Source organism: Lissotriton vulgaris, chromosome 9, assembly GCF_964263255.1.
Source record: "Lissotriton vulgaris chromosome 9, aLisVul1.2, whole genome shotgun sequence".
Classification (NCBI taxonomy): domain Eukaryota; kingdom Metazoa; phylum Chordata; class Amphibia; order Caudata; family Salamandridae; genus Lissotriton; species Lissotriton vulgaris.
In genome coordinates, this window is record NC_141697.1 from 1,216,052,549 (window position 1) to 1,216,071,774 (window position 19,226).

At 49.6% G+C, this 19,226-nt stretch overlaps 1 protein-coding gene across 1 annotated transcript in view; it reads right to left on the reverse strand.

The window, feature by feature from the left end:
* PRKAR2A (protein kinase cAMP-dependent type II regulatory subunit alpha) overlaps positions 1–19,226 on the reverse strand; it is a 711,046-nt gene that overhangs the window by 156,717 nt on the left and 535,103 nt on the right. The window contains exon 9 of the mRNA XM_086939313.1: positions 2,084–2,149. Coding sequence (XP_086795439.1) covers positions 2,084–2,149 — 66 coding nt within the window. The remainder of the gene's footprint in view (positions 1–2,083; positions 2,150–19,226) is intronic.

The window sequence follows — 19,226 nt, forward strand, 5'->3', positions numbered from 1 at the left end:
ATTGAGACCATTTCCTCCAAACTGGGCCAGCACAGTTCCCAGATCTTGCTTGGTGACTTCAATCTCCATTGGAATGACCCGCATGATCAAGCGGTTCACACTCTTAAAAACTTCTTAACTGACCTCTCCCTGACTCAATTTTGCGACAGTCCCACGCACTACTTAGGCTCGACACTTGACCTAATCATCTCCAACCCCAACTCCATTATTTTGAATCTATTCTCCCCTGCGACTGGTCGAACCATCACTATATCTACTTCTGCATTCTTGAAAGCTGGAACTCCAAAAGAGCACACCCTATTAAACAAAAACAGTGGAAGAGATCGCTCCATAATACAAACCTTGTCTGGTACTGATTGTTCTTCCAAAAGCTTAACTTCGTAAATCGTTTACTTACGTGCAAATTGCTGATTGTGTTTCCTCCCATAGAATAGCATTGTATTGATTGGAAAATCACTAAGTGCCCACTTTTGATATTTGAAAACAGTGAAATTGCAAAACTTATTTTACTGCAAACAAAGTATCTTTGGTTCTCAGCAAGATCCAGTCACATGCCAGTCAGTGCCAAGGACAGGCAGGCAGTGTTATTAACATCGCCTGCCTGTCCTTGGTACTGACTGGCATGCGACTCCAGTTTAAACTTTAACCTGCTTCTCATGCCAAAGGCGTGCCTGTGGTAGTCCGGTAGGACTGGATTAGTATAAGTCACATGTCAGGCAGGCCCCAATTTTACAGAAGCGCTAGTCAGGAGTCTCCGGATTTCAAATATCGGGATGTGTTTGGCATGTATTCCCTGCTGCATCGGTCATGATTTCCTTTCACAAAGCAGGCAAAATGGCAGTTTGCTTCACATTGCCGGACCTTGGCAGAGTGCCAGGCACACTGAGTTCTGCGAACAGAGCCCGGGAAGCACATTATTAACATCCTTCTTGGTAAAATACTGCATAAAAACCTTCCTAATACTCCGTTCCAAATGCTTGCAACTAGCCACACAGTTATTGCTCCTGGAAAGTAGCCACGGTTAATAGGCTTGTGGTTTGGCACCCGGTTCAGGGATTTAGGACATTGCAGGGTTTTCCCAGCTTCAGAATGAAAACAAGCGTGTGTATTGCAGCCAGCGTCTTTACCAACAAGTAAGCAACAAAAACAGTAATGCGGGCGCACCACAGAGGAGCGGGGGAGGGAGCGCGGCAGTGAGGCAAAAGCGCGCTGCTGCGCGTGCTAGCCACTGTCGGGAATGGGCGTTGCAAAGGCGGGACATGCGCCCGCCTTTGCCCAACCACGTGCCTTTTAAAAAAAAAACAAGTGAAAGCTAATGCCTGACGGCGAAAGCCTGATCACACGCACGAGCGTGTGGTAAGCTTTGAAATCCCATACAAAAGGGCTCTCACTGCGCGAGCAATGCTGCGCACTGCAACGCAGGCACAAACCCTAAACAGGGGGAAACGCATGCAGATGATTTTGTGCAAGGCTTTGGTGTATCAACTAAAAAAAAAAAAAGGTGAAATCTAAATCCTACTAAAGCAGTCTGTTGCGAGCCCGACTACTGAAAGCAGCGCAACTGGCCAATGAAACTAAATGAGAGTGAAGATGAAGCCAATCAATGGTACATAGTTTGGGGTGGGGGGCTTTAACCCTTTCGATGCTCATGACGAGCTCAGCTCGTCATGATGCACAGTTGAGCTGTGCTGATGACGAGCTGAGCTCATCATGAACAATGGGGCTCATAAATAATCAGCACAGGAGGGGAAAATGCACAGCAGCCATGGTGTTAAGCCCTAATTCAAAGCTTTTGTAAGTGACAGCACATGCATGGTCGCATGCGTGACCTAATAAGGCTCTTAAGCCGATTGATTCCACATGTATTTGCAAGGTCAACAAAATGCTCACCCACCTGTAATAAGAATGTATATGTAAATTAAATTGCAAGAAGAAATGAAAGCATATTTAAAGTATAGAGAATAAGCATGTTCATAGTGTTTGATAAAAACAACGTTCTTACACAAGCTCATTTGAAGATCTGTCCAACCTTAATGCAGGAAAACTCAAAGCAACTGAGACTTAACCAAGTTAAAATACATACCTTGCTCTTAATCATGATTTTGACTTCCCCCGATTCTACAATGAAAAAGCAGTCCGCCTTTTCACCCTGCAAGGTACAAAAACACAACTATAGTATTTCTTGGCACAACTGCGTACAATGATAATCTTCTACTCATGCAATTCCCATTACACAACAATTTAAATGTCTGTATAAATTACTTACTCTCTCCAGCAGGATTGTTTCTCAGAGGTTATGTACTACAAATCATTGAATCATCTATTCCCAGTGTCCGTTTTTGCTTTGAGTCCTGTGGCAGTCATCGGTTATTACAGTCTCCTATTTTTTTGTATTCTGGCGCAGGGGGGGCTAAAATAATTCCCAGTTGAGTTTGTGGATCTCACTGTAACACTTCTTTAACAAGACAGGTCTTACAAGTGCCCATAAATGATCGAACATTGAATAATCTAACATGCCAATGGGCTTCTAGGCAACTCCTCAAAGCTATCATAGGCAAGGTTATCTAAATTCCAGTCTTAAAACATGAGGGAAAAAAGAACCACTTCTTAAACTGCATTACAGCACCTATGGTAAAACTTGCTGTGAGATGTATAAAGAATGAGAAAAAACGCATAACAGGCTTGCATTGAAGGAGCTGAAATTGTGTCCTGTCCCTTTAAAGCTTCCACTACCTAGACTACCTTCTGCTGGTAGCTGCTTCTGTCAGTTATTTGTAGGGGAGTTCTCTAAATGAATTATAAGTAGTTATTCTTTATGTCAATGTATAAGAACCATTGGCATAGCCAATAGGTCTCGCCTTTGGGACCATATAAGTGTTTGATTATCCAGCACAATATCCTTAGTGCAACAACATCAAGTGTTGCATGGCTAAACACTTATAAGGTCCCAAAGGCGAGACCTATTGCCTATGCCAATGCTTGTTCCTCTTGGGGTGACAAAAAGCGAGGGGCAGAGGCAACTGCAACTTTATGCAACAGGAATTTTGATTTATTCTTCAAAAGTTGATGCATACGATGGGTCATAGCTGAAAATATGTGCACAAATTATGAGTAAAACACAGCATTTTCGTCTCTTTGTCCTGAGCAAGGCACAACCACCATCCCAGCTACCAGAATATGAGCGAGTGCCATTTCAGTTGGGGCATGATAGCCCTCGGCGTTTGGGGATACGATTGGTGGGGAATGGAGCCAGGACACAATAACTCACTTCAATGGCAGCGTTTCCTACACATCGAGAAGATAGTCAATGTCAAATGTTAAGTGAGAAAAGAAGGTGAACCTAAGGTGGTGGGCAAAAAATACTTTTTTTTAAAAAATTCAGAGAGAACAGGAGGGTTTGTGACACACGTGGGATAAACCAGGAAATAAGCCCAGGCTGTGGTGGCTTGAGACATATACCAGCAGACCAGATAACAAGATGTGCTGCACCTTGGTTGTTCACTGCTTAACCACTAACCAGTAGAAGAACATTGGCTATTCTCTACATAGCCTATGAATGCTGTTTCACAGAACATCCTCTTGACCAATTACGATATTCTGGTAATATGTGTGTGTTAGACCCGTCTGCTTCTGAGAGTCCCCTCACCACTATGATTTCTTTTGTTCCCCTGTACCTCCCAAAATTTGTCGCTTTTCTTTGTCTACCAGGACTTTTGTGTGCTGCTTTATGGGGCTAGATGTTCCTTGACGCCCAGTTGTTCACAAGGTTTGGCACCTATTTATAAGGCACCTGGCGAAACCTGTGACATTATAGACTGGGATTGGCAACCTGTATGAATGGCCTCAAAATGGTGGCCATCCTTTTTCCTCATGTGAGTGACTCCCCTTGGAGCCTCCATGAACCTTGACCTTTCAAGGTTTTGGCGCCCTTTTACTTGGCGCGCATTCCTGACAGGAATTTCTTTATTTCCCTCAGGTACACAAAATGGCTGCTCTAGAACCCCAGTATGGTGGCTGTTAGGGTCCCAAAGACATCTTAGAAGTGCCATGTCATTGGCTTAGCCCAAAGAAGGTTCTAGAACCTACTGGCACGAGCCAGCACCTCAGGGCACTGGCTATATAAGGACCAGTCCCTGGCGCCCATTTTAGATGATGGTGATGACCAGAAGACTAGATAGGATAATGATGTTCCAGATCTAGGTGAAGAAGGAGATTCCAGACTTGACACCAGATTGACACCTGCCCTGTTAACCCCTGAGGCGGCTGGTAGCGCGGGCAGTAGAGCAGCAAGGGTCACTGGCGTGGATCCTGACTGGCCCTCCAGCCAGCTGTGTGTGCGGTGACCTCGCGCCTACAGCGCCTGCCCAGCGAGTGCCTCGTTACCCCCCAGAAGCCACTGTGGCCGTGTTCGTGTGCCTCCCCGCCACCCCCCCCCGGTTGTGAATCACGACAGACTCGGGTCGCGAGGGGAGAGCCAGTTCGCCGCGACCGCGAGCGTCTTCGGTGCCCCCTTTGTGACAGGCGCCTCCAGCCCCACCGGCGTAGAGTGCTTCCTGCGCAGACTGAGGTGAGGTGGTGCGCCGGCGCGGGGAAAGGCCGGCCTTCGTTGGGCGGGACTACTGTCTCTGCCCTCCCCAGTGAATCGGCAGCTGTAGCTGTGGGCGGGAACCATCCCTGTATGAGGAAGTCGGAGGGAGGTCCGTGGAGCCCCTGAGAACCTGTCGCTGGCGTGAGAAGTGCTGAGCCCTGACTGAATCGCTTTCCGATTGCAGCCGATGTGAGGTGGGCCCGTTTCTTCAGGTGGGAAGCGGCGTTATAAAGGAACTATGAACCGGCATTTATCTGACTGAGCGCGAAGATTGTGTGACCTCTTCGGCAGCCCCGTTCGTCAGTCTAAAGACTTTGAACTGGTGCCACTTGAGTGCTAGCAGTGGTAAAGCCCATAGGCGCGCTTAGACCCCACCGGCAAACAGAGATCTCAACCCGGTGGCAGCCGAGTGTAAATGAAGTGTTCACTGTCTTTCCTTGCCTTTTAGATACACGCGCATAACCCCCGTGTGATTCTTAAAGAGTCCCAACACTCCTTTTGTGCCCAGAGAAGCCTGTATGCATTATCAGTGAAATCATCCTAAACTGTAAGAGTTATCTTTCCAACTTGAAACGTATTGCAAGTGTAATGTTCCTGAAGTATTTAATTGGTGGCAGCGATACCAGAATGAACATGTGGTTGTTTATTTAAATGAACCAGTATTTATTCTGCTAATCAGAAAGTGATATTTATTCTATTTATTGAAGATATTTATTCCCGATATTTATTCTATTTATTGATGATATTTATTCTATTTATTGATGATATGTACTCCTGAGCTTATCTATTGTATTTATTCCAAAGTCGAAACCCAGCAAATTGTGGCCAAAAGAAATGTATATGTGCTTTCCTAATTGATCCCTATTCACAACAGAGAGTTTTTATATAAAGGAATCGTATTTTTCTATAGCAGTGGTGTGGTGTCCTTCTTTTTGGTGGTTGTACAAGGAGATATTATTGGGTCAAAGCCGGCTTAACACGATAGCCTTCACTTGCCTTGACACTTGAGCCAAGCTACCCCCTTTGTGCTGGGCTTGCCCATCGCAGGTCCAACAGTGTGCCATTTACCATCCTAAGGCCAGAAACAAGCATTCAGGCAGAAATTTCTAGCTACAGAAAGGTTTGCCTGGGAAGGGCTTTTTCCACACAGTTCTGGGATTCCAGATGACCACCAAGGCAGGCATGAATATTAGGTTTCACTGCAATTGGGTTCTTCCCTCAAGCATTCCGACTCCCTTGATGGGTTCTAGTGCTAAAGGGTCAGCCCAGCATGGCTTACACCGAGGTTTTAAAGTAAACATATCTAAGACGCATAAGTGCCATAAAAAGCAGGGGCTTTGTTAGGTCAATTGGCTTTTTCTGCAGTTAAATTCTACATTTATGCCTGTGTGATGAAGATGAGTACGCGCGCGTCTGTATATGTAAGGTAACCTACATTTTGCACCACAAGTCCTCAGGCACACACATCTACAAGCATGTGAATCACGAAGAATTTCAGCGCACACACTAATTATCACCCTGTAAACTAAAAAAACTTATTTTTTGTCAAAAGCGCTGGAGGCAAACTATCAAGCAGTAGAGAACGTGCACACTTGTGTCCTATGAAAAACAATATTCTAGACTACATGCACACTGGCAGAAAACTGGGAAAGCGAAAGATGGCCAGATAAAAGCACCCATATTAGTACTGTACGTAGAAAATTGGAGTTACCAGCTCCAAAATGGAGATTACAGTGTTGTGGAGTCTCCCTCACACACGCAAGTAAAGTAATTCACAAGGACTGAATGAAGCAAGGACACAGTGATCAGACACAGAACTGTTAGTATTAGGCTTAGGCAGGGATAGTGTTGCACGGAACAGGCAAGTATAATGGGCATCGAGTAAGAGTAAAGAAGTGCAGCAGAACCCAGAACCTGGGATTACTTGGTCCACTGGCTTCTGATGGTGTGCGTAATTCTAACAAACATTTGTAGCAATCGTGGCACCCGTGCTTTACCTTTAACATGGTTAAAGTAAAGCGTGCATGCGCATTTACAAGCAACAGAAAAATCAAGCCCTGGAGCGGTGCGTGCGCAGTCTTCACTTTTCAAGCACTGCACTCGTGCATGTGGCACACCGCGGCTTGCTCCCGCAAGGTGGATGCCGCCACAGGCATGAGTGTGTTTGAAAATAAGCAGAGCGATGGCTAAAGGCCCTCCTATGCAGCGCATGCACGCTGCGTACGCGAGAACTAAAAACCTGGGGAGGGGGCGGATGATGGGGGAGGAAGGAGGGTTATTTAAATCTTCAAAGGAAATTGCTGTGCTGGAGAACCAGAACTACAGTAATGCAAATGCTACTTACCAGTATGCATCTGTTCTTGGCATGTAGGGCTGCTGACATTCATATCTGTGCATAGATCGCCGCCTAGTGTTGGGTCCGGATGATTGCACATTGTTGTCCTGGAAGAGTCTTCGAAGTATCACGAGATAGGTGGCTCCTCCCCTGGACTACAGTGCGCATGGGCATCGCCTCCATCCCCAGATTTTTTTAGCCATTGGCAGAGATGGAGTGAACTATGTGAGTGATGACCATGCTATGCGCGTATATAAGAAATACTGCAGCTGCTACAGGCGCCGGGGAGGAGGGCGGGGGATATGAATGTCAGCAGCCCTACATGCCAAGAACAGATGCATACTGGTAAGTAGCATTTGCAGTTCGAGGCATGTGGGCTGCTGAATTCATATCTGTGCATAGAATACATAGCAGTGCTCCCCTCATTGGCGGCCGCCCGTGCCAGCTGCAGCAGTTTGAAAAAGTGTTTTGAGAACAGCCTGTCCAACAGCTGCCTGCTGTTTAGAGTGTACGTCTACACAGTAATGTTTAGTAAAAGTATGTGTGGTAGACCATGTGGCTGCCCTACAAATATCTTCCAAGGGAATGTTCCCAAGGAAGGCCATAGAGGCCCCCAACTTTCTGGTGGAGTGGGCTCTTGGTGGAATTGTGAGAGTGCGTTTAGCTTTAGCGTAACAGATCTGAATGCATTTCACGATCCACCTAGCAATACCAGCCTTGGAAATAGCGTTACCCTTGTGGTGTGAGGCAAATGCAACGAAAAGTTGCTTGGTCTTTCGAAAATCCTTTGTCCTGTCTGTGAGAAGGTGGCCTGATATGCAGTGCTCACTATTCTAGTGAACACTATGTATCAGTCCAGCAACCCTTATTGATGATTGGTTGTAAGTCAACCTTATAGACCAGCTATCCTAGTAGCATGGATACGAGCAGTCTAAGGCTAAAGACTCGAGAGGGCGTGTTAAGCCAGCTGTTTACCACACATATACCCCTTGAATACCCAGTGAAAGGACACCACACAAGTGTTATGAAAATAAACAGTTATTTATTAAGAATCACAACAGCCCTGTACTCTTTATGAGGACAGGGTACTAAGCACCAACCAAAACTCTTACAAAAATACTTAAGTTAGCACAGTATATACAAATGCCCGAGGGGCACGGAAAACCATATACTCTGAAAGTGGAATGTGAAATTCCTAGCAGGTAAGTACAGTACTAATAGCTTTTGGAATCGCTAGGACTTGACTAGGGAATCGTTAGATTACTTCTCGGAGGCCTAGGGGACTCGGGTGCAGTGTGTGCACTCTCACGCGAGATGCGGACAAAAGTCTATGGTAGCTAGGAAGTAGAAAGTTAGTGTTCTCGGGCGAACCCGACCTGGTAGGGAGAAAACGAAAGTAGATTCTGACCCTTGGATAGTGAGGCTATGCTGGGGCACCGAAATGCCGAAGTTACCTAGCCCAGGGGCTGCAGCTGCATAGGTCTGAAAAGACGTCGGGAATCCTCGTAGACGGACCAGGAGCCGGAAGAAAAGATGCTGGCCGGTGACCAGTGAAGGAAGTTCAGTTGGATCCAAGCCTGGATCTCGAAGATAGATGACACCTGAAAGCAGAGGGGACCAAGTTCGAGACTACTAGCCAGTAGTCAGTGGGCACCAGGAGGGCACCGGATGGTAGCCACCTCGGCAAGGTGAGTGGGTGACGCTGTAGCTCGAAGATCTCACGGACCAGGAGGCGTTGTCGGCGACCAGGATGGAGGATCGAGCTGTCCCACGAAGTTAGAAGCTGTCGGCGTCGCTGGACCCAGGATTGGGCAACAAAGCCTTGGCAAATTCAAGCCCACGCGGTGGACCTAAAATGGCGTCTGGAGTGGACCAGGAGGGTCCGGGGTGCCTCTCTCGAAGAAGGAAGCAAGGGCCAGCCTGGAGCAACCAGACCAGCAGCAGAGATGTCGTCGGGCGTCGTTCAGAAGGCCACAAGCCAGCCGGCTAGTAGCCAAACAACGCGGTGCACAGCAAACAGCAGAAGGGCCCCACGCAGATCGTGGAGATGCAGGGAGGCTGACCTTAGGTGCTGGAGCTGCGCAGGGTCGGGGCTTCTCGGACCCCAAAGCACTCACCAGTAGAGGACACGGTGGGCTTGCAGTAAAGATGTCGTGCAGTCTTGGCGATCGTCGTCCCTCGAGGTCTCGTCGCACTCACGGTTCTCAGCTTGGCTGTAGAGGTGAGTAGAGGTCAGAGGTGCCAGGGAAGCCGGGTCTCGTCGAGCTGGGTCGTCGGATTCGTGATGAAGGACTTGCAGCAGACCGCAGTGTTCTTTAGGATGGTGCCCGCTTGATGCAGGGTGACTACTCCTTAGCCACAAGGGAGAATCTTGAAGAAGAAATCGTGAAGTCCTTTCGAAGAAAGTGGTATCTTGATTCCAAAGATGATCTAATTTGAACAGGGGGCCCGCTCCTATCTTTATACTAAAAAAGGGGGCTGACCCGGTGACTAGGTCCTGCCTATGGGTTGGACCAGGAGGGGGGTGGTTACACCCCTCTCCCCTGCCGGACTTCCCCAGGCCAGGGGCTGGTGTGCCCCTGGAACTGGTTCTGACTGGCCTATGCGTAGTGAGCACCGGGGTGCCACTCAGCAGTCACCTTCCTGAAAAGCCCTGCCTACCCAGGATACACAAAACCATGTCTGGGACGGTGCTAGCACCGCCCCGGACAGGAAACCCTTTGTCCAGGCCTCCCTCGCTGGAAGGACTCCCAGCAGCAGGAGGTCAGACTCGTGTCTGTGGTGGCAGCATCCATTTTGTGGAGCTGAGGCTTCAGTTAACTTTAACCGGGGTTCACAGTTACATACATGTCGTGTCCCTCTAGAAGGGTGGAATGCTAACCCCGTCGCCAGAATTGGCGAGGGGTTAGTATTCCAATTCGTATGACACCTTACTCGACATGTTTTGATAAAGCAATACCAAAGATAGCATTTAACCGCGAGGATTATAATGCACTTAAGAGTATATGGTATGCGATATCATGGAACAGCTATTAGGACTTGATTCCGCAAGCTGCAGACAGGCTCAGCTCATGCCAGAGCACCATCTCACACGATTCCAAGCACTCTGCCTTCAGGATTGTCAAGGCCTGCCATAGGAGTGACTGATAGGAATCTGTGTGTCCATTTTAGGGTTAGGTATAGGTATACTACACCTACAGCAAAGGGTGATTACACGACTTTGCCCCAGCTGTCATGCAGCCAGTTGTGTCAAATTTAGGAGGCCAGCCAGGGGTGGCATAATACATGCTGCAGCCCCTGGCAGCCCTGGGTACACCCATGCCCTGAGTTACAGGGTCTGATAGGGTGGCCCAGTACCAATTGGAAATGTACCTAGGGTACATGGAATCCATTTTAAAGAGAGAGCAGTAGGCCTGGGGTCCTGATTGGCAGGGTCCCAGGTCGACTATGTCCAAAACCAGCTAAAACACAGGGCAAAAAGTTGGGGGCAACCATAGTCAGGATGTACCTTCCTACACTGTCAACGTAGTACATTAAGGCTCTTTTAGCGTCAAGAGTGTGGAGCATCCGCTCCGCCAGTGACTCGGGGTTTTGAAAAAACACTGGCAACTCAATTGTCTGGTTTAAGTGGAATTGAGATACCACCTTAGGCAAAAATTTAGGGTTAGTGCGGAGCACCACCCTGTTGGCATGCACTTGGAAAAAAGGCTCTTGGATGGTGAGTGCCTGCAACTCACTAACCCTCCGTAGCGATGTAATTGCTACTAAGAAAGCCACCTTCCAAGTTAGAAACTGAAGCTCACAAGAGTGCAGTGGCTCAAAAGGAGGACCCATCAGCCTTGTAAGAACCACATTGAGGTTCCATTCTGGAGCTGGTGGCGTCCGTGGTGGAATGACCCTTTTGAGCCCTTCCAGAAAAGCCTTGATAGCAGGAACCTTGAAAAGTGATAGGTGTTGCCTATTCTGGAGGTATGCGGCCATTGCAGACAGGTGAATGCGGATGGAAGAATACGCTAAATTGCATTGGTATAGATGGAACCGGTAACAAATGATGTTCTGAATGAAAGCATCCAGCGGGTCAATGTTGTGGTTTGCACAATAAATGACGAACCGCTTCCATTTAGCCGCATAACATGCTCTAGTAGTGGGCTTCCTTGCCTCCCGAATGATGTCCATGCAATCGGGGGGAAGATTGAGGTAGCCAAACTCTAGGACTTCAGGAGCCAGATCGCCAGGTTGAGCTGTTGCGGATCTGGGTGCTGAATGTCGCCATGGTTCTGCGTCAGAAGGCTGGGAGTGAGATGAAGCCTTTGATGCGGTACCACGGAAAGTTCCAGAAACGTGGTGTACCATGGTTGGCGAGCCCACGTCGGAGCAACCAGGATGAGAGTCATCGAGTGTTGCCTGAGCTTGCGTGCCACCAGCGGAATCAGAGGTGCTGGGGGAAAAGCGTACGCAAATCTGCCTGACCAGTTCATCCACATCGCATTGCCCTGCGATTGCGGGTGTGGGAACCTGGCGGCGAAGCTTTGGCATTTTGCGTTCTCCCTTGTGGCGAACAGGTCTATCTCTGGATGACCCCACTTTTGGAAGTACGGTTGGAGTACTGATGGATGTATCTCCCACTCGTGCATTTGGTGGCTGTGCCTGCTGAGCAGGTCCGCCATCTGATTGTCCTTGCCTGGGAGGTGCTCCGCCATGAGGAAGACGCTCCTCTGAATGGCCCACTTCCACATGCTCTGAGCCAGATGAGACAGCTGCGGAGTGTGTTCCTCCCTGCTTCTGAATGTAGTACATGGCCGTCATGTTGTCCGTCCGGATCAACACGACCTTGTTGCACAGATGTACTTTGAACGCCTTTAAGGCCATGAAGATTGCCATCAGTTCCAACACATTGATGTGCATCTTCTTCTGCTGTGGCGTCCATAGTCCCTGCACTGTGTAGTGGAGTACATGCGCTCCCCAACCCTGGAGAGAGGCGTCCGTTGTCAGGATAATCTGTGGCACTGGCTCTTGAAACGGTCGGCCCTTGCAAAGGTTTTGTGGATTCCACCAATGCAGAGAGTTGTACGCCCGCCCGCTCACCAACACTATGTCTGTTAGTTGCCCATGAGCCTGAGTCCACTGACGTGCTAGGCACTCCTGGAGCGGACGCATATGTAACCTCGCGTGCGGGACGATGGAGATGCAGGAGGCCATCATGCCTATCAACTGCATGAACACCCTCGCTGGAAGCGAGTGCTGTGGTCTGAATCGTTGGATCAGCGTCTGGATACTGGCGATTCTCACCGAGTTTGGCTGCGCAGTGGCTGCCAGAGTGTCTATTGTCACGCCCAGATACTGTCGTACATGGGCGGGTTGGAGATGTGATTTTGGGTAATTCAGTGAGAATCCCAGATCGTGCAGGAGATGAATGGTGCGGGACACGTGGTTTGCGCACTGCTGTTCCGAACGTGCCTGAATGAGCCAGTCGTCCAGATAGGGATAGACGTGGACATTCTGGCGCCGTAGATGCGCCGCCACAGTCGCCAGGCACTTTGTAAAAACTCTTGGCGCTGTGGTGACTCCGAAAGGCAGAACTCTGAACTGATAGTGCTGGTCTTGAATCGTGAACCTGAGGTACTTCCTGTGTGAAGGATGCAGGGGGATGTGAAAGTATGCATCCTTGAGATCTAGCGTAGCAAGGAAGTCCCCTTGCTGAAGCAGAGGGAGAACCTGCTGCAACGTGAGCATATGGAAATGCTCCGACAGAATGTACCGGTTGAGGGGCCTGAGGTCCAGGATGGGCCTGAGGGAACCGTCCTTTTTGGGGATTAGAAAGTACAGAGAGTAAACTCCTGTTCCCCTTTCTTGCAGTGGCACGAGCTCTATCGCTCCTTTTTGCAGCATGACTTTGACCTCCTGCTGCAACAAGAGCAAGTGCTCGCCGGACATAGGACGGCTTCTTGGAGGTATGTTTGGTGGTGTGGACGTGAGTTCCAGACAGTAACCGTACTGAATAAGAGATTTGACCCACCTGTCCGTGGTGATGGATTTCCACGCGGGCAGGAACTGCTGGAGTCTCCCCCCGACCGGTGTTGTGTGGTTGGGGGGCAGTGACAAGGCGTCACTGTTTGTTGGTGGTGGAGGACCTGGAGCTGTTGTTTCCACGTCCCCTGCCTTTGACGTTGTTGCCCCTGTAACCACCTCTACCCTTGTTGGTGTATGAGGTCTGGGTGTTGCTTTTGTAATACTGCGTGGATTGCGATGCCTGACCCCTTGAGGTGCCTCTGTTATTGGAGCGGCGAAAAGAACCACCCCGAAACTGCTGGGACTGGAGGGCCCCCATAGATTTAGCAGTGTCCGTATCTTTTTTCATTTTTTCAAGGGTTGCGTCCACTTCAGGGCCAAACAGGTGGTCTGGATTAACTGTTTGATTTAAGATGGTTGTCTGTATGTCTGGTTTGAAGCCTGATATTCTAAGCCATGCATGCCTACGCAGTAACACGCTAGTGTTTATAGCCCTGGAGGCGGTATCAGCCACGTCCAATGCACACTTAATGGAAGCATTGGTGATGAGCTTCCCCTCCTGAATCAACATTTCAGCTGCCTCTTTGTACTGATCAGGTAAGTGTTGCAGAAGTGTTTCTAGGGTGTCATAGTGCGCCCTATCGTAGCGTGCAAGTAGGGCCTGGGTGTTTGAAATGCGCCAAATATTAGCTGCCTGCGCAGCAATACGTTTGCCTGAGGCCTCAAAGATCTTCGATTCTTTGTCTGGGGGAGGAGCATCACCCGTGGTCTGCGAGTTCGCCCGCTTGCGTGCGTTGGATACCACCAACGAATCCAGTGGCAAGTGTCCCTTGATGTACGTTGGATCAGTGGGCGCTGCCTTGTATTTCTTGTCAATACGAGGATTGATGACTCGCGCCCGAGTGGGCTCCTTGAAAACCTCTGGCGCGTGCTTCAGCACTCCCTTGAGCATAGGCAATGTTTTGACCGACTTTTCAGCCACTGAGAAAGTGTCAAACAGAAAATCGACATCCACAGGGTCCGCATGGAGTTCGACATCATGATTTGCCGCAGCCCTCTCAATTAGAGCGTTGAAGGCTGCAGAGTCCTCTGTTGGAGAAGTTTTTGCTGCAAAAAGCTGCGGTTCGTGACCTGACTGAGGGTCCCCAGGGTCGCCTCCAGCAGACCAAGGTTCATTAACCTCCTCCGGATCCGAGTACGCTGGATAATTGTACTCGTCCTCCTCATCTCCGTCACCTTCCCCAGTGTTAGAATGAGTCGGTTAGAGTTCTAGATTTTGTGGAGATGCAGGCTCCATAGGGGCAGAAGTACCCGCAGAGTCCAACTTCCTTTTGAGTGGAATACGAAAATGTTCCAACACCGGCTCCGTGGTGATTTTCCTCTTAAGGAGAGAGAGTTTGCCTGTGTCGGCGTCGATGACAACCTCTCGACGCTCCTCTTCTGCGAGTGGCTGTAGCCGAGGCTTCGATACTACCAATGACGCTTTGGGCGTCGACACCAGCTTCAAGGGCACCCCGGCCCCATGCCTTGGAGCGAATGCCTTCGGCGTCTTCTTCGGCGGCAGCATGAAGCGGATCGGCGTCTGCGCCTTTGCCGGCTGCTGTGCAGGCTTCGGCATCACATTCTTTGGTTCCGGGGCCACTGCGTCCTTCCGAATTCGTTGAAGGGACTCCGTGACCTTCTTGGTTAAGGACGGTGAGGGCTGGACCGGCTCGAGCGATTCCCCCGAGGCCGGAGTCGGGTCGGCAAGCAAAGGCACGGTCTTCGGAGCCGACACATCACCACCCTTGCCCTTGACGACCGGAAGCGGCGCAGCCAGAGCTTTGGGGTCGTCTTGACGCTTCTTCGAGGGTCTTTTCGGGTCGTCGACCTCGACCATTTTCGGCGCCGACGCGGCCGCGTCGGTCGTCTTCGCCTTCGACACCAGGGTCTTCGGGTCGGCCATCTTGGCGTGGCTCTTGATGTTGGCGGCCATTTTGGGCTTCTCTGGAGCCTTTTGTCCCGACAGTGAGACTATCACTTTCGGTTTCGATACCGTTGGTGTGGACCCCGGTGTTTTCACTTTCAGTTTCTTTACTGGGAGTGGCGCATCACCAAAGTCCGTGGCCGGACCCGTAGGCGGAGCCGTGGGACGAGTAGTAAGGTCTTGGGTAAGGCCCGAAGGCGATCCCTCGACCTGGGCCGTATCATGGGGATTGACCCCGGAGTCAGTCTGAGGGTGCTCCTCCTCTGAGCTATCCCCCACGGTGGAAATGGCCCCGTCGTCGTCCCCTACCTCTCCGACGACTTCATCAAACTCCTCGTCCCCCGCGTCGTAGTTTTCATCTTCCGACGCTGGGCTGGAGTCCGAAACTTGTAAGAAGGTGTCGTCACCAACGTCTTCCTCGAAGATGTTGTCCGGCGGGGGCGCTGATAAGTGGGCCTGGAGTCTAGCGGCCCGATGAAGCTTGAGAGTCTTCTTACACCGGAACTTTGAGCAGGCCATACACCTGGCCTCATCATGGTCCGGCGACAAACATTTGTTGCACACTGGGTGCACGTCGAGGTGTGAATACTTTGAGGTGCACACTGGGCACCTCTTAAATGGAGTTCGTTCCATGTTAGTAGTCTGGAGCGTCGTGTAGGCCCGTCCGCGCCGACAGCACGCGGAAGGGCAGCAAGAGTTTGGAGCTGATGAAGTAACAACCCCGAACGATGGACAATACCGACGCAAGTCCTAAAGACCTTTTGGTCTCAAGTTAGGAAAGTTAAACAACTATCGATTCCGACAGAGGGAACCGAAACACATCCGAACCCAATGGCGGAAAAAAACTATCTGGGGATGGAGGCGATGCCCATGCGCACTGTAGTCCAGGGGAGGAGCCACCTATCTCGTGATACTTCGAAGACTCTTCCAGGACAACAATGTGCAATCATCCGGACCCAACACTAGGCGGCGATCTATGCACAGATATGAATTCAGCAGCCCACATGCCTCGAACGTAACCATTTATTCAGCATCATAACATCTTCACTGATAGTCAAACATTTACTGCTTAGGTGTGGTGGACAAACCATTCACATCCACTGCACTACCTCCTCTGTGCGTAAAGTCTACTGTGCAGCGTTGATTTTTTTACATGTGTGACATGCTGACATCACACAGCGGAAAACAAAAGCAGTTGCCGCCAACTGCTTTCACTGTGATCAGCATTCGGGGTGTGTGGCATATGACAGCAGCCCTCTGAGGGCTGATGAAAGTGAGGGAGGTACCACTAAAAAAGGGATAATGTCTCTTCTGCAGGCAGAGTGCGATTAGGGGGCAGAAAGCAGACTAGACACGAGGTTATATTTTTTATGGGGGAAAGAGGAGTACAGGTAGATAGATCTCCCCTGGCCGAGCTACAACCCAAAAACAGCCCCCACAGGGTCAGATGTGGGGGAAGTTTAACCACAATTTACACCTCTGTGGGGCAGAAAGTCAACTAGACAACAGTAAAAACATATTTTTAACATTTTTGTTTTTGGGGTGAGGCTTCGAACTCAGGCATTGGGCCATGCCTGAAACCCAAAATGGGCATAGCAGTCATTTTCACTAAGACTCACTCCCGTCAGAGGGCAGAAATTCAACAGACAAGAGAACACTTTACTGAATTTATTTCTATTTTGGGCTTTTAAATGTAAACAAGTGTCAAAGGAAAACACATGAAGCACATGATGGTATGGGTAACTTGGAATAAAGGATTATATAAATAACCACTATTCCTAAACTCAGTATGTTCGGGGCACTGAACCAAATACATAGGTTTCCTTTATACCCATTTTTTATTATTTGGTTTTATAGCATGGTTTGGTACAACCAAAAGACATACATCCCTGCGACCAGAAGGGTCTGATGAATGTAACAGTATACTAAGTTTGTGAATTTTCCATCAGGGTAAAAAGTTGCAGACTTAAGCGTAGTCGCCTAGTTCTATTTTTCGCATTTGTTTCACATAATGTTTTATTTCTAGGATTAGTTTATTTGGGAAACTATCAGCAATCTACACAAATGACACCTTGCTGCATTCCAAATTCAGTCCATGTTTCAGAAATATATAGGTTTCTGGGTCAATTCATGGGTTTTACTTTTTTCCACCGGACCCCGTGTGAGAAGTTGGCCTGATATATAATGTTCACTATTCTAGTGAGCACTTTGTATAAGTCCAAACAACCCTTATTGATGATTGGTTGTAAGTCAACCTTATAGACCAGCTATTCTAGTAGCATGGATACGAGCAGTCTTCGGGCTAAACTCTAGAGGGCGTGTTAAGCCTGCTGTTATACCATCACATATACCCCTTGAACACCAAGTGAAAGGACACCACACAAGTGTTATGAAAATAAACAGTGTATTTATTTAGATCCAACAGCCCTGAACTCTTTATGAGGACAGGGTACTAAGCACACAACAAAACTCTTACGAAAATACTTTAAGTTGCACAATTTACACAAATGCCCGAGGGGCACGAAAAACCATATACTCTAAAAGTGGAATGCGAAAATACTAGCAGGTAAGTACTATACGAATAGGCTTTTGGATCGCTAGGACTTGACTACTGAACCTTCAGATTACTAGCAGGAGGCCTAGGGAGATCGGGTGCAGAGTGTGCACTCTCACGCGGGATGCGGGACAAAGTCTATGGATGCTAGGAATTACAAAGTTAGTGATATCGGACGAATCCGACTAGGTAGAGCTGAAACGAAAAAGGATCTGGACCCTTGGATAGCAAGACTATGCTGGAGCACCAAAATGCAGAGTTTACCTAGCCCAGGGGCTGCGGATGCATAGGTCTGGAAAGACGTCGGGAATCCTCGTTGCAGTCTATGGAGCCTGAAAGAAGAAGTTGCTGGCAGGCGATCAGTAAAGAGATTCGGATGGATCCAAGCCTGGATCGGAGATGGAAGACACCTGTAAGCAGAGGGGACCAAGTTCTGAATCACTAGCCAGTGATAGGATGGCACCGGATGGAGTCACCTCGACCAGGTGAGTGGGCGACGCTGGGCTCTGCAGTCTCACGGACCAGGAGGAGTTGTCGGCGACCAGGATGGAGGTGCGAGCTGTCCCACGATGGTATCTGCTGTCGACGTCGCTGGACCCAGGATTGGGGCAACAAGTCTTGGCAAATGCAAGCCCACGCGGTGGACTTAAAATGGTGTCTGGAGTGGACCAGGAGGGTCCGGGGTGCCCCTCTTTTGGAGGGGAGCAAGGGCCAGTCTGGAGCAACCAGACCAGCGGTGTTGATGTTGTCGTTCGTCGTCGGGAAGGCCACAAACCAGCGGGCTAGTAGCCAGACAACGCGGTGAGCAGCAAAGAGCAGAAGGGCCCCAGGCAGATCTGGTGGATGCTGGAGTGCTGAACTTCGGTGCTGGAGCTGCTCAGGGTTGGGGCTTCTCGTACCCCAAAGCACTCACTCGAGGATCCCTCGGTGGTCGTGCTGGGCAAGTGTCGTGCAGTCTTGAAGATGGCCGGTCCCTCGAGGTCTCGTCGCACCCACGGATCTCAGCTGAGCTGACCATGTGGGTAGAGGTCAGAGGTGCCAGGGAAGCCGGTTCTCGTCGAGCTGGGCAGTCTTGATCCAGAGGAGAGACTTACAGCAGGCCGCGATGCTTGGATGGTGCCTGCGGATGCAGGGTGACTACTCCTTAGCCACAAGGGAGAAATCTTGAGTAGAAGTCGAGAGTTCCTTTCGTAGAAAGTAGTTTCAGGATTCAAAGATGATCTAATTTGGAAGGGGGCCCGCTCCTATCTTTATACTAGGAAAAGGGGCTGGCACGCGACTAGGTCCTGCCCATGGGTGGGACCAGGAAGGGGGTGGTTACACCCCTCTCCCATGCCGGGCTTTCCCCAGCTCAGGGGCTGGTGTGCCCCTTGAACTGGTTCTAGCCGGCAGATGCATAGTGAGCACCGGGGTGCCACTTGCAGTCACCTTCCTCAAAAGCCCTGCCTACCCAGGATACACAAAACCCTGTCTGGGATGGTGCTAGCACCGCCCCTGACAGGAAACCCTTTGTCCAAGCTCCCCTCGCTGGAAGGACTCCCAGCTGCAGGGGGTCAGACTTGTGTCTGTGGTGGCAGCATCCATTTTGTGAGGCTGAGGATCGAGTTAACTTTAACCGGGGTTCTCAGTTACATACATGTCGTGTCCCTCTAGAAGGGTGGAATGCTAACCCCGTCGCAAGAATTGGCGAGGGGTTAGTATTCCAATTCGTATGACACCTTACTCGACATGTTTTGATAAAGCGATACCAAAGATAGCATATAACCGCGAGGAT